The sequence below is a fragment of the Monodon monoceros genome, unplaced genomic scaffold (genome assembly GCF_005190385.1).
Source record: "Monodon monoceros isolate NGI ecotype Baffin Bay Population unplaced genomic scaffold, NGI_Narwhal_1 Super_Scaffold_2, whole genome shotgun sequence".
Lineage (NCBI taxonomy): Eukaryota > Metazoa > Chordata > Mammalia > Artiodactyla > Monodontidae > Monodon > Monodon monoceros.
In genome coordinates this window covers 377,083-392,718 of record NW_021703776.1, presented here as the reverse complement: position 1 = coordinate 392,718, position 15,636 = coordinate 377,083, and the positions used below count along the sequence as shown (strand labels likewise).

The 15,636-nt window shown below is 45.9% G+C and overlaps 1 protein-coding gene across 1 annotated transcript in view; it reads right to left on the bottom strand.

The window, feature by feature from the left end:
* The window catches only part of ABCA13 (ATP binding cassette subfamily A member 13), a 262,933-nt gene that overhangs the window by 165,605 nt on the left and 81,692 nt on the right, over positions 1-15,636 (bottom strand). Inside the window, 5 exon segments of the mRNA XM_029233962.1 lie at positions 6,540-6,671; positions 8,298-8,399; positions 10,663-10,872; positions 10,875-11,019; positions 12,277-12,391. Of these exon segments, the coding sequence (XP_029089795.1) occupies positions 6,540-6,671; positions 8,298-8,399; positions 10,663-10,872; positions 10,875-11,019; positions 12,277-12,391 (704 nt within the window).

The following is a 15,636-nucleotide window of genomic DNA, read 5'->3' as shown; positions in this document are numbered from 1 at the left end:
TAAAGGTTTTCTGAAAACTATTTTACGTTGCTGTCATTTTATATATATATATATATACATATAAGCATTATAGCACAATAAGAAATCCATTGTATAAAAATTACACATTCAAATGATTCATAGGGAGGCTTCCTGTTAGATTTCAATCTTATTCTGATGCTGTTCCCAGGGATCTCCCCGTGTCTTCTCCATGAACCCTCTTTATTACTGTTCTTTCGTCCAGTCTACCCTCCATTTCCTGACACTGACTACAGAATATGATAACCAAAGTCTAAAAATCTAGAGTCTGAACGGAGGCCCTGACGTGGGGTGGAATTATAAGACGGATGTACCTGCCGTTTCATCACTATCAACCCCCTGAGATGACATGGGGTCATCCGATCGTACACTTTTAAATAAGACCCAGATCACTTCCCAAATATGCTTTCATCCGGTCCATTTGTGTCTAATTTTTCCTACTTTAATTAAAGTTATTTCCATCTTTTTTATCATATACAAGTGAGTCTTACATACCTGAGTATTAGCTTTATTCTACTCTCTATCTTTATCTCCTCTGTTTCTTTTACTTTTAGTACCAAATGCTTTCTGATCATTTTTTTAAATTAATTAATTTATTTATTTTTGGCTGTGTTGGGTCTTCGTTTCTGTGCGAGGGCTTTCTCTAGTTGCAGCGAGCGGGGGCCACTCTTCATCGCAGTGCAGGCCTCTCACTGTCGCGGCCTCTCTTGTTGCGGAGCACAAGCTCCAGACACGCAGGCTCAGTAGTTGTGGCTCACGGGCCCAGTTGCTCCGCGGCATGTGGGATCTTCCCAGACCAGGGCTCGAACCCATGTCCCCTGCATTAGCAGGCAGACTCTCAACCACTGCGCCACCAGGGAAGCCCTTTGATCATTTTTCTTCCCTTAAACATATAAACTTACTCCGAGCATCCGAGTACCTACCTCATTTTGTGTTTTAATAAAGTCATGGCTGAGCATTGAGAATTCGTATATTATTTCATTACGAATTACTTTTCCTTTCTCTTTTATATTACAGTTAAGACATTACGCTAATTTTTAAATCATCTGCAGGTATCACGTGTGCAGGTAAGCTTTATTATCTGTGAATTTCATCTCAAGAGAGTCAAGGGTGTGTTACAAAATATTTGTCTTAAAGAGAGCAAACTTAGTCAGGGAGCACCTAGAAATTGTAATTACTACTTACGGATCTGAGAGCCCACCGATATTTTCTAGCAATTTTATTTTTTGTTATTATTGGCAGACTTTGTCAAAGTTGAAAATAAATACTATGTGTTATTTAAGGATATACAAATTACCAACTGCAATTGTTCTTTTAACTTTTGAAACAGAAGCATCAGGAATTTCATGATTAAAAACAGGAGAAATATGTATTGCCATCTTTGGCCGACTGTGTCTTTTTGTTTTTATACCTGTGTTACAAAGATCTCGGAGTTTTGATCTTTGATTTTGGAATAGGCTCTGGCCTTCCTAACTAGCCAGTAGTTCAACCACCCAGAGTGGCCCCCAACCCGATGCCGGCAAACCCCGGACCCAACGTGGCCCTCGTGGCCTTGGTCCTTCCAAAAGATAAGCAAATTGGGCTCTTAGGTCTCCTGGCCTCTCAAGGAAGACAGCTTTCCCTTCCCTTCTGAGCCCCAAGTTGACCTGATTTACCTTTCAGAAAAAAATAAAATGCTCTCTAGGAACCGCCAGCTTGGCTGATAGTCTGCTGACTCACATGATAAGGGATGACTCAGCGCTTCCTCACCAACCAGCATTCCCCCCATCGCTCAGCTTTTCTGGGCCAACTTCCACTCCTCCATGAGCTCACCCAAGCTCCCTTTTCTCCCCCTGAAACATGATCTACAAAGTGGGACTTGTGAGCACCAGACACGTCCCTCAAGGGCTCAGTCTTTTTTTTTTTAACTATCGTAAAGTACGTATCACACAAGTTACCACCTTAACCATGTTTAAGAAAACAATTCAGGGATGTGAAGTACATTCACACTGCTGTGTAACCACCTCCAGAACTGCTTTCACCTTGTACCATCTGAACACCAATCCCCACCCTCCCCTCCTCCAGCCCCTAGTGACCCCCATTCTACCTTCTGTCTCCATGAGTTGGCTACTGCAGGTATGTCACTCAGCAATCTCCAGAGAAACAGAATCAAGGAGACATATATACATACGTGTGTGTGTGTGTCCATAGACAGAAGTTTACTGTGACGCATTGGGCTCATGCAATCATGGAGGCTGAGAAGTCCCACCATCAGCCATCTGCAAGCTGGAGGCCCAGGAGAGCCAGTGGTGCGATTCTAGTCTGAACCCGAAGGCCTGAGAACCAGGGCGGGCTGCTAGTACAAGTCCTGGTCTGAGTCTGAAGGCCCAAGAACCAGGCACTTCAGCATCCAAGGACAGGAGAAGAGAGATGCTCCAGCTTAAGCACGGGGAAAATTCACCTTTCCTGTGCCTTTCTGTTCTGTTCAGACCCTGGGCAGCTTGGGGGATGCCCACCCATATTGCTGAGGGCCACTCATTCTAATTTCTTCTGGAAACACCTTCACAGACATACCCAGCATCATGTTTCACTTGCTATCTGGGCATCTTTTAGTTCAGTCAAGTTGACACATAAAATTAACCATCACACTAGGTATTTCATATAAGCAGAATCATACAGAATTTATCCCTTTGTAACTGTTTATTTCATTTAGCATATAATATCTTCAAGGTTCATTCATCTTGTAGCAAGTGTCAGAATTTCCTTCTTTTTTAAGGCTGAATGACATTCCATTGCATGTATAGACCACACTTTATTTACACATTCATTCAGCGATAGACACTTGGGCTGCTTCCACGTTCTGGCCACTGTGAACAACGTTGCTATGCACGTGGATGCCCCAATATCTCTCTGAGACCCTGCTTTCAATTCTTCTGGGCTCAGTGCTTTGGGTGTTTGCTGCTCTTGCAAGAAGCCTCTTCTGGTGGCAGCATCTCTCTGGTCTGTCCTGCCCCTGAGCTTTCTCTACCAACTCCCAGACCCTAGTCTCCAGGGCATCTTCTGGAAAGTCGTGGTCACATCACCTCTCCACCCTGCACCCATTCATCAAACCTCCCCTCCCTCGAGGCAGTGCTTGGGGAACTGGACACAGCCTATGGCTAGATCATTGGTTCCCAGTGTCCAGAGTTGCCAGAAGCAGCAAAACTTGGAAAATTAGTGAAAACCTCATTCTGAGGAGATCCGGAGGTCCAAACAAGAAGGACCACATCTCTCTACAAGCCCAACATGCAAACTCATCACTGGAGCAGGAAGCAGAGCCAGGAGGTGGCGGGACGGGCACAGACCGGGATGAGAGGAGAGGGGGAACACACACGTGAGTTCTCAGGAGCCGGGCGGGAGCGCCGAGCAGACAGGACCAGCTCAAAACCGGTGGATCTCAGCGCACATGCGCGGTCCATCTCGCCTCCAGGGCACATCGTCACCTTTCGAAAGATACCTGCTCGCAGCACGTCCACATTTCACTCAAGGGTCTGTTCTTTCAGTTCCTCCGGGAAGACAGAACCAAGCCTCTCACACTTTTTAAAGGAAGAGTGGGAAGAAAGAGCATTTCATCGACAAAACCGCTGAAGTAAACTCTTTCGGCCAACACCAGGCTGCTTTGCTCCGAAAACATGTCTCTCTCTCTTCTACGCTGTTGTATGCACCACCACCCCTCCAATCTTTTCCTCTTCTTAAATCATTTAGCATTCTGAGAAAAAAAAAAAAACCATACAGTCAATTTTTACAGTCTATCTCCTGTACTAGTTATTGTAATTTTTATCATAGAGAAAAAAAATTGTCTTCCATGTATGTGCAAATTTATGCTCCTGCGTGCTCATTAAACCTTTTTATAAATTCACTAAATATAAACTTTCCTTTTTAATAAATGATTGGTTCAAGTTATTTGCTAGGATTTCCTCTGAGAATTATGTTTTTAAACTTTGACCTGAGAATTTCAATTTTCTTTCATAACTTTGCAAAGCATATTGCCATTTTTCTTTGGAAACTTTGAAATATTCATTTAAATTCTTATGATGAAAACTAGTGATTTTTATTGCTTATGTCCTTGGCATGATGTTTTCAAAGGCCTTCCCTCTCTTTAAAATCATACTTTTCCTATTTCTTCATTATTTTTAATGCTACTTATTTTGATGAATTTATGAATGAGCAAAACATCTTCTCCCTAATAGATTGACTGAATTACGTATCTTTTCTCCTCGATTAAAAATGCCAACTTTGATTCAAAGTCAGCACCACGGGGGCACGATATGCTCCCTCTGTCCACCCCCTTCAATGTGCAATTCGTAAAACACCCACGACTCAGCAAAGGTTCTTCTGCCCAGTACACCAGGACCCTGGAGAGACCCTCACACCTGCCTGTCTGAAGGTATAGAGGAGGCGGGGCCTGCGATCCCCGTCCCCACTGGGGCCACAACAGCTGAGCCCACAGCCCGGAGAACCACAGCACCTGGGAGGTGGGGCACAGGATCCCAGGCTCGCAGCACAGAGGCGCCCACAGCCACAGAACGGCGCCGACAACCCCGGGCCCTTCAGCCACGGTGGCACCCATGACTCCAGCCGCCCCGTCTGACAACCCCAGACCTGGGGGAGACACCTGCCACCCAGGCCCCTCCCTCCGCCCCCCCTCGCCATGCCAGGCCACCTGGGATGCAGGGGAGGCATCCTCCAACCTGGTGCCCCCCAGTGGCAATGCCAGTGGCAGAAGGAAACAGGACTCCAGAGACGCAAAGAGCAGGAACAAGGGCAGTGGGGACACCTCTGGCAGAGGCCTTGGACGGGTGGGAAGTTCTGAGTCTCAAATGCAGCCAGGGGCTGCTCAGATAAGAGAAACCAAAAACTTGAGCTACAGCACCACCTACTGAAAAAACAAAAAAGGGCCTCTAATCACCAATCTGTTGAACTGTTAGAATCAAAGTTAAAAAATGCTTTACCAAAATAAAAAAGGTGTTCACTACTTCAAGTGTGCCAGCAGAGGAGAAATTCATCCAGCTCCACAAAAAACCATAACATGACAGCACAGAGAGAAAAGTGACAATTCTCCAGAAACCAAACTTAAAGTCACAGAAGTTTGTGATCTAACTGATAGAGAATTCAAAATAGCTGTCAAGAAGAAACTCCACGAGCTGTAAGAAGACTCAGAAAGGCAGTTTAATGAGCTCAGGAATAAAATTAATGAACAAAAGTAACACTTCGCCAAAGAGACTGAAACTCTAAAAAAGAACCAAACAGTAAATGCGAGGAAGAATGCAATAGAAAGCTCTGGAAATAGAGCATATGGAAGAATTACTGAGCTCAAAGATAAAAATCTAGAAATGATTCAGGTAGAAGAGGAGAGGGAACTAAGATTCTTTAAAAAATAAAAAAATTCAGGACTTCCCTGGCGGTCCAATGGCTAAGACTCCTCACTTCCACTGCAGGGGGGGCGGGTTCAATCCCTGGTGGGAGAACTAAGATCCCACATGCCATGTGGCACGGTTAAAAAAATAATAATAATGATAAAATAAAAATTAAAAACAATTCTACAAGAACAAGGCACTTCACCACCTCCACACAGGACGCCGCTGACGCTCTGGTTTGGAGGGGCTGCCGACCCCCACCCCCCCACTCAGTTGCCTCGTTCCCAGCCCAGCTTCCCTCCAGGTCCTGCCACCCGCTGACCTGGCTGAGAATGAGGTCCTTTCATTCCTGCTGCATGGCACTCTCTGAACCCCTGACCTCGATCTCCAGGGGCCCAGACTCTCCTGCCCTCACCTCCTCACCCCCGGGTTCCTCAGACACAGGATCTGGGGAATCAGGGTGTCTGCTGTTCCGTCTTCAGGAAGCCCCTGCTGGGGAGCTGCGTGGTGAGCTCAGTAGGCCCCTCTAGCACCTGTCCTCACAGGGTCGGTGCTGTCAGGATTCAGAAGCACCACCTTTTCCTCAAGCATCCACAGCTCCCTTTAAAACACGGCCTGGGCTTCCCTGGTGGTGCAGTGGTTAAGAGTCCTCCTGCCAGTGCAGGGGACACAGGTTCGAGACCTGGTCCGGGAAGATCCCACATGCCGTGGAGCAACTAAGCCCGTGCGCCACAACTACCGAGCCTGTGCTCTAGAGCTCGCGAGCCACAACTACTGAGCCCACACGCCACAACTACTGAGCCCACACGCCACAACTACTGAAGCCTGCATGCCTAGAGCCCGTGCTCCACAACAAGAGAAGCCACCACAATGAGAAGCCCGTGCACCGCAATGAAGAGCAGCCCCCGCTCGCCGCAACTAGAGAAAGCCCGCATGCAGCAATGAAGACCCAATGCAGCCAAAAATAAATCAATTAATTAATTAAATAAATTTTAAAAAAAAATAAAAATAAAATAAAACACATCCTATCAACTCCCTTTCTGATGTCTTATTTAAAGAATAAATAATTATCTTAATGTTCACATACATCAGTTCAAACTGTTTTTTAAGTTGATTTTGTCATCTTATAAAGTGCAGAATTCTTACCAGGAATCAAGTTGTTCAAGTACCATCCACATAAGAAGTAAAGGCCTGAATCAAACAGAATCATCCAGCAAACCCAGCCAAATGTCATGCCCACTAGTTCCAGAGACTGGTACATATTATCCCACTGAATCCCTGGAAGGAAGAGTAAGGTCAGAGTCAGAGCTGCTCATCCTCTTTCAGGCAGACTTTGGTGAGGTGAATTCATCAGTTCTGGAGGCAAAGCTGAGCACAACTAAAGCAAAAGGAAGGTCAAGGCCATGGGCCCTGTACCTCCTGTGAAATGGTAGCTTCATCTCTCCCTGATTCAGGGACAGCAGGTGGGTGGTCATTATCAATGCCTGAATACCTAACATTTTAAAAAGTTTAAAGTTTGCCTTACTTATATCTATATACTATCTATATGGTATATATATCTATATATATGTATATATATATAGATATACACATATATATATACTATATATATATGTATATATATATATACATATATATATATATATATATATATATACTATATATATTACTTGCTTAACTAAAACAATCTATATTTAGGGAAAATAAGCATGTTTTAAAAAAAGATGACGGCTCCTTGAGAACCCAAACTCTAAATTATACTATTCTTCTCCCTCTTGGAAAACATATAAACAGGATATATAGGATCTGCAATAGGAAAGAATCATTCTCTTATTACAGTATGTTTGCAAGTTATTGCTGGATTAAAATATAATTTGTTTTAAGAAAAATATTCATCTTTCTCAATTTTCCTATGGTACTAACCTAGAACTCGATAAAATAAATGTTTTAACATTGTGTACTTGTTGGAATTTGGTCCAAAATATTCAAAGAATCTAACAGTGACCATTTTTCTGCCATATCCTTATGATCCAATTTTGTTTAAAAATCAGTTTGAAGAATTCAGGATAGGTCATTTCAGGATTACTCACCTGTTTTAATTCATTTTTAGTGTAGTATCGTTCAGAACAGTTCAACATGTTTTACAGAAAAGTCGGAGAATTTCAGGACTGGCACAAATTAATGAGCTAATGTAATGCTATCTGGAGTTCAGTTTCATACATGGCATGTATTTTCCCTGTGTTTTCAAAAACACACCACAAAAAGCTATATAAACATCTAAGAAATATGTGTCTGTTCTGGTCTAGGGTTTTAGTTGACAAAATCTCAATATAAGTGGAAAACGTTGCCAACAAATTTTTTTTTTAATTATTGTAGGCTGAATTAATAGGAATAAAATACAGAGAAAAGAGGAGAGATAATTGCTCTATGCTGGTTAGATCTCCTTCTGGATCATGGGTTCAAGAAGGATCCAGAAACCCTGGAGGTATATAAACAGCTGTCATGTGAAAGAGGTGGTTAGAAAGAGAAACCAGGAACAGTGGGCAGGAAATCCAGGAAGACAGACTGCAGCTCAATAACTGTCTAAGAGACGAGACCCTGCACGGCCCGTTCAGGGGAGAATTCCGAGGGTCACTAATTGACCAAGTGTGTTTCAGGGGTGTCACGGGGTAGCCCCAGGCACTGGCTGGGCGGCCAACCTGGAGCACAGGAGGCCAGGATTGTCCTTGTTCCTAAAACCAGGGTAACTGGATGGAGGGAGGTGTTTACATCAGCTAAACCAACGCAAGGATCTCCTTCCAAACCTTCCGCTTTGTAACTAATGCTCTCTACTGTATCGCCTGCAACACGATAACTAAATTTCCAAAAACCTGAGTCACATTTTTAAAATCTGCATCCTCTTACCTGCCTCTTGCCCTTCCAGGAATGTAACCAAAAGTACTCCTTGTCTAAAGGCAGTTGTGGAGAGGAGGTACTGCTTGCAGATGGAGGGGGAGAAGAGAAAAACTGCAAGTTAGTGCCCGATTGGGCCACAGGAAGTCGACAGCCCTAAGTTCAAATAACGAAACCACAGCACATTCAGGCTCTTAATGATGCCAAACCATCACTCCAGGCGGCCACTCCACATCTGAGCCCAAGACTGGGCCGCGCATCAGCCTGTTCCGAAAAGCATAATAACAAGACAGTTTTTAATGTTAAAAGGAATTATCGCTCTTTACTGCAGTGCTTGAAGTGTGGTAAATCCAATGCACTGTACACAGAAATGTATAACACAAAACAGTGGCAAATGGAATAGAGCAATTTCCTATGTATTTTTATTAAGTGAACGCTCTGGAGCACACTGCAGACAGACTGATGGAGACTGCACACGAGAAGAGGGCGCATTGGAGGAAAATGTGATTTCATTTCCAGCAGCGAGGTCTGGTGTTTAAAAAAAAGGAAGCTCATTGGAAAAGTATCTTACGTTTAAAAATGTAATGTACCAGAGTTAGATCCTTTGTTTGCTAGAAACCATTTCAACATGTAAAAAGGAAATCAGACTTTGTAAACATAAAACCTTAAATCTAAGGATTGAAATAAAAAACAAAAAACATCTGTTGAAATTCAGGCCGGGTGGTCAGTGGCTCTTTTTCTGTATGTAAGGAATATCTGGTGGGGGCACTGAGTGGTCCCAGCTGTTCTCATTATTCTGAAAACAACCAATTAACACACAAAATTACTGACTACCGGTGTGACATAAACTAACCCAAACTGGATAACATACTGATGAATACCGTGCAAATCTAGGCATACGAGCCGAGCCGTGGAAACCAGGGCGGACTGAAGGGTTTACTGGTGCTGGAGAAGAGTTAATTTGGCTTTCATGGAAGCATTTTACCCCGAGGCCCGAAATGAGCAGAGACCTTCACCCCACCCACAGCAGTGAGGCTGGCTGGCCCAGGACGGGTGACCTCTGAAGGCCTCAGGGGCCCCCTGGCAACCCTGGGCGGCTTTGTTCTAATAACTGAGGTATAGTTGTTAGTCCAAGTGAACAACATAGTGATTCGATGTTTTCATAGATTATCTTCCACATAAAGTTACAATAAAACAGTGGCTATATTCCCTGCCCTGCACGTCACATCGTCGGAACATTTATTTCATACCTAGTACTTTGCACCTCTCACTCCCTACCCTATCGTGCCCCTCCCTCCACCCCTCCCCCGTACCCACTACTAGTTTGCTCTCTGTATCTGTGAGTCGGCTTCTGTTTTGTTATATTCGGTCGTCTGCTGGATATTTTAGATTCCGCCTTTGAGTGAAAACATACAGCGACTGTCTCTCTCTCTCTGACTTCTCCCACCTGGTCCCACCCCAGATTCTCCCTCAGGGACTCCAGTCACACTCCCCACAGGGTGCCATGAGGACGTGCCCTGCCCTTGAGCTCAGGGATGTTTACGTGATGACAGGCCTGTGACGCAGGCCCTGAGACGTGGCTCCACCATCCCTTCCAACGTACTGTGTGTCCCTGCTGTGTGTCCCAGTGCTGTGTACTATGTCCCTGCTGTGTGTCCCAGTACTGTGTACTGTGTTCCAGTGCTGTGTACTGTGTCCCTGCTGTGTGACCCAGTGCTGGCCCTACTGTGTGTCCCAGTGCTGACCCTACTGTGTGCCAGTGTTGGGTACTGTGTCCCTACTGGGCGTCCTAGTGCTGTGTACTGTGTGTCCCTATTGTGTGTCCCAGTGCTGTGTACTGTGTCCCTACTGTGTGTCCCAGTGCCGTGTACTGTGTGACCCTACTGTGTGTCCCAGTGCCGTGTACTGTGTGACCCTACTGTGTGTTGGCACTGAGCTCACCAGGTAACAGTCACCAAGAATGGATGAGTTTCTGTCTTCTACGTATTTATAGCACAGACTTGGACATATTCTAATGCTTTTGGGGAGGTACATTCTAAATGGATAGGTGACTCTGACACTGCCAACGGAGAGATCTTTCCAGCTAATGTGATGTAATTTGTGATGCTTCCCAAAAAAATGCTTATTTTTTACTTCTAAAATAGCTTTGGAGATCTGCTTCCTTCCATGTGTGAAACAAAGAGAAACTGAAGTCATGCGCTTCCTTTAGGACGCTCCCGATTTCTCCAAGTCTTCAGAGGAGAGTCCCTATTCCATGAAAAACACGTTTTCCATGGGCCGCCCCTCAGCAAACCGTCCGTGGTGTCAGTGGGCCCACCACCGCGAGGCTGCAGCTGAGGGTGGGTTCACACCGGCGAGATGGGGAAGCCCCACACACCCGACAGTGATGCACTGAAACGTGCCGCGGGGTACACGGCAGCCTCGTTCTGCGGTTTCACAAAACAACGCACCGACCAGGGAGGCCTGCAGGCCGACACGATGTAGGGCAGGAAGCTGCACAGGGCGGCCGAGCTCGCCCGGCCGAAGGATGCGCTCAGCAGGTAGCTCAGTGTGACCACCGACACCCCGGAGTCCAGGAGGAAGAGGACGCCATCCAGGTGCTGCTGGAGGTGAAGACGCCGCTGACCCCGAGGATGAGGGCCAGGGCGGCGCGGCTCACCGTCAGCTTGGCCCCGTGCTCCGGGAGCCGGGCCAGCAAGTGGACGGCGGGGGACAGGCCCATCATCTTCACATACTGTCCACACAGGGAGGACCGGTCATCACGGGGTTGAGAGAGGACAGGGCAGGTGCGGCCGGGGTGACAGGCGAGCCGGGGCTCATCCCTCCCTGTGGGCGCCAGTGTGGAAACACGGCCTCGGAGACGCCGCGCTGGACGTTTCCTCCAGAGTCAGCCATTGATGCGAATGAACCCCCTGCAGAGCAGGTCGCTGGCCATGAGGAGGGGAAGAAGGGGGACGAGGTGGCCTGAGAACAACCTCACAGCTGTGAGAAGGCAGCTGCGAAGGGGAGTAGACCCCAGACCCCAGCCTGACCGGCCGCAGTCTCGCTGCCTTTCCTGGTTTATAGAGCTTTTGTCGGTTTTGTTCCCTCTTTTTTTTGTCATTTGGTTTGTGTTGGTTTTGTTTAATAACAACAAAGAGAAAAATGAAGGGGGAAACACTGGGCCTTAAGCTCTTCACTTCGGGGGTGACTGCTCAGGTTCTAGAATGTGTTTTGCAAAGTAATTCAGTTTGAAGTAATAACACTAAAATTAATCCATCCACTGAAATGACCACTTGCTCACCTATAACATGGTGATACACCAGGGTGTAGGGCTGGTCACTTGGCAGTGACAGCAATTCATATGCACGCCCCACGCTGGTGGCCCCGGGCAGGGAGCTCAGCACCACCAACGCCCAGTCCCAGGCCTTACACCTGGGGCCCAGCTGGATGGGCAAGAAACACAGAAATCCAGGAATGCGTTCGTGCTACACAGGTGAGCACCACGCTGTACAACAGTGCAACTCTAGTCGAAACTGAGTGACTCTCTGCACTTTTCCTTTGCTTTAATAAATGAGTGGATACCATGTGCCAGCGTGTCTGCCCGGCTGAACGGGAAGGCAGGTCTTTACCAGGCGCTTTTATGAACTTTCATTCTTAAAAGCAGTTCTGATAGTTTCAAGTTTTAACGACACTGGGACAAAGACAGCAAAGCTGTACATAAAGAATTCCAGCCGTAAACAAAGACGGGAATTCCGTCCATGTGTTTGTCTGGGTCGCGTAAACACTGCTGAGTGAGGGACTCTCGTGGGCCCGTCCTCAGCCTCCTTTCCTGTCCTGGGCGGACTAGACGTGTCACCTGTGCAGCTCTGCCAGGGCCCTGGGCTTCCGTGCAGAGCGAGTCTCCTGGGACGGCGGGACCCAACCAAGCGCACGCGGCATCCCGTCCGTGACGGGGCAGCCGTCAACCCCCAACCCCCCAACGCCCCCTCCCGTCCCCCAAGCTGTTCACCTCCTCCAGCTGGATCTCCCGCTCGTAAAGCAGCCTGCGGACCACGCTGGCCATGGACACCATCCACGTGAGCATCGCTATCGGCGGGAAGAAGGAGCCGACGCTGTTCAAGAACCTGTGGGGACAGTGTGGTCAGCATCCACCGCCGCCCCAAGATGCTCGCGGTGAGTCCTGCTCCCACGCTTCGTCCCGCTGTCCTTACGGCCCCAGGGCTCGCTCAGGACCAAGACCTGTCTGACCCTGTGCCTGGAGCAGAACCGCTGTCGGGCGTCCTGATTTATAGGTGTGCAAACTCACAGAGCACGAGGAAACTTTACAGATGCAGAGGACCTCCTCTATGTCTGTAAAGGAGAGAGTCATGAGGGGCCTGGCATCGCATGAGCCCGACTCTGGGGTCCTTGGAGCAACCACCCCGGACCCAGAGAATCTGGACGCTCTGCACATACCTGTCTGAGTGAGTGAGGCCATTTAGTACAAATTAAAGACAATAAGAAACTACAGAAGAGAACTCACAGTACATGGTGTGTAGCTCAGGCCTTTCCTAGTCTGCTCCTGGAAACGAGTCCAAATCAACAAGAGAAGGAAAAACTGCCATTGCAATTCTGATACGTGTTTGGGGAGCGATGGCCAAGTATTTGAGAAAGCTGCTAAAAATAATCAAGCTCATATAGGAGTCACACAAAAAAGTAGAGGCGAGAGGCGTCAGCAGCAAAACCCCACCCTCTGGAGGTCTAGAATGTGCCATCAAAACTATACTTAAGTAAGTAGTCACAAAAGTGATTCTTTCTGTTCCAGAAGGAATATCTCTATGTTCCCGTATCTCCTATGTCTCTGTTATGGACTGAATGTGTCACCCCCAAATTTGTATGTTGAAACCCTAACCCCCCAAAGGGATGGTATCTGGAGGTGGGGCCTTTGGGGGGTGATTAGGTTGTGATGAGGTGATGAGGATGGGGTCCCAAGATGACGCTGGCGTCCTCAGAAGCAGAGGAAGACAGACCAGAGAGCTGTCACTCTCTCCACCCTCTGAGGACACAGCAGGAAGTCTTCACACCTGAGAAAGGGCCCTCGTTATAAACCAAACCTACTAGCCCCTGGACCTCTGGAACAGTGAGAAATAAACGTCTGTTGTTTAAAAAAAAACACTACACTTCCTAAAGCCCAGGGGCACTCTGGGGGCACAGTACAGAGAATAGCAGGTGTTAAGTGGGTGTCCACTGCCTGTTAAACTGGGTGGTGTCAGGAGCCACTCCCACCTAGAGAGGGTCTCCAGGGAGACAGAGGAGGAGGGTTATGTTCAGAGTATGTGTATGTGCAGGAAGCACTCAGTCTTCGTGGCCGTGGGAGAGAGACTTTGAGCTCTGGGGGCATTCATGTCCCTGGTCCTCACCACTAGCTGGAGCCCCTTGCAAACAACTGGCCGGGAAGACCCGAGTCATTCAAGATGAGTAACAACGGCAACAGAAATCTAGCACAACAGCCACATGAGAAATAAAAGTAGGTTGAGAGTCTCAGAATTATTAACAAATGAAGAACACATGCCAAAAAGATGGTGACGTGAAACAGATGAAAATAGCCAACATCTCTGCCACCAGTTTAAAACTATTTACTAAGGCAATCCCCTATAAAAACACCATACCACAGGAGTGTTATGGTTCAGTGATGAGATGCTGAGGTGGCAGGAAGACACGGAATGTGAGCTGGAAGAGGCTGGGGAGAAACAGAAGGTGGAAGATAGCCGCCAGATGGATAGAGACAGGATGAGGGGCACAACAACGGCAAACGACGCTGCACACACCCAGTGAGAGCCATAAAACACACGTGAGAATGCAGCTGAAGGGACAGAAAGAAAGAAGGAGCTTAATAGAATTAAGGGGATTTTGTTGATAAGAAACACAGGGGGGAAGTCATGCAACTGGATTCCCTTAAGAAGAAAAACCAAATACTGGAAGAGAATAAATTGTAATGCTAGAACACACCAAGAGTTTCCATTAAAAAAAAAAAAAAAAAAAAAAAAAGCTTAAGTCTTACACATTGAAAGAACTCATCTTATGCCTTGGAAAACTGTCCTAGAATGGCCAACAATTAGTAAATTATTGAATTTTCAAGTTATTAGCAATTTGTCAAAATTACCAAGTCAGATAAAAGAGAGAAAATATCAAGGCGTCCTCAGATTTCTTTATACTAACCTGAAAGCCAAAGATAATGGAGCTATTTCTACAAGATACTCAAGGAAAGAGTGAGCCCAGGATTTCATGTCCAGCCAAGCTGTCTTTCAAATATAAATGCTGCGAAGAATTTTAAGTATGTAAGAACTCGGGTTAAATTGTCTCATGAGATCTTCTTAAGGAAATTACTAGAAGACAAACCAGCCCACAGAGGGGTGACTGGTAAATCACAGTGAAAGAATAATGGTAAGAAGTGGATTTACTTCCAGTAAAAATAAGACTAAAACAAAAATGAAAAATAAGATGACAAGACATATTGGAAATGTTTTGTTCCCTGAAATGTAAAAATGATACAACAAACAAAAATTGGAAGGTTGGGGAAATTCTTCAAAAAGGAAGAATGAGCTGGTAAATGCCAAAATCAAAGGCTATTTCACGCTGACAAATGTAGAATATAAGTATAGGCATCTTTAACGTACAAAGGAGGACACTGAGATAATAATGTTAACTAAAATTGCATGATAAAAAGATGTGATGGAAGAAGAGAAATTACATTGTTTTTTTATTGGTCATGGTAAAAAAAAAAAAGAAAGGGTTGATATTATTTGTACAAAGTTATAACTATAAGGGAACCACTAGAACAACAGCAGAACATTCCTAAATAATGGTATAAGTATAGAAAAATATATTACATCACTAGGACCACATATACCTGAAATTCCATTTCATACTGTTAAACAGCTAACCTCCCCTGTGTATGAAGCTATGTGATGCACACAAGAGACGCCCCTAAAATAAGACACTTCAGAAAAGTTTAAAATGCAAGGATGGGCAAAGGCATGGCAAGCAAACTGTGAATCCAGAGAGAAGAAAGGGGGGAAAAGCAGAGGTCATTAATTTAATTTTATACAAGGTAGAATTACGTCCACAAAGCATTAAGGAAGACCCAGAACACAATTACTCATGGCTCTGCACGAAGTGACTCAGCCCCAAGATTCGAAAGGCCAACACCAGAGGCAAAAGCAAGGGGATGTCCCAGTAACAGGAGACTACAGTTTATCTACCTTCGCTCAGCACAGATGAAGTGGACACAAATAAGGACAGAGAATTCCTAAACAACAAAGTTAATGTGGATAAATTCTGTACTATAAAAATAGGAAATCAGAAATTTCTTTTCAAGGGCCCATAAATC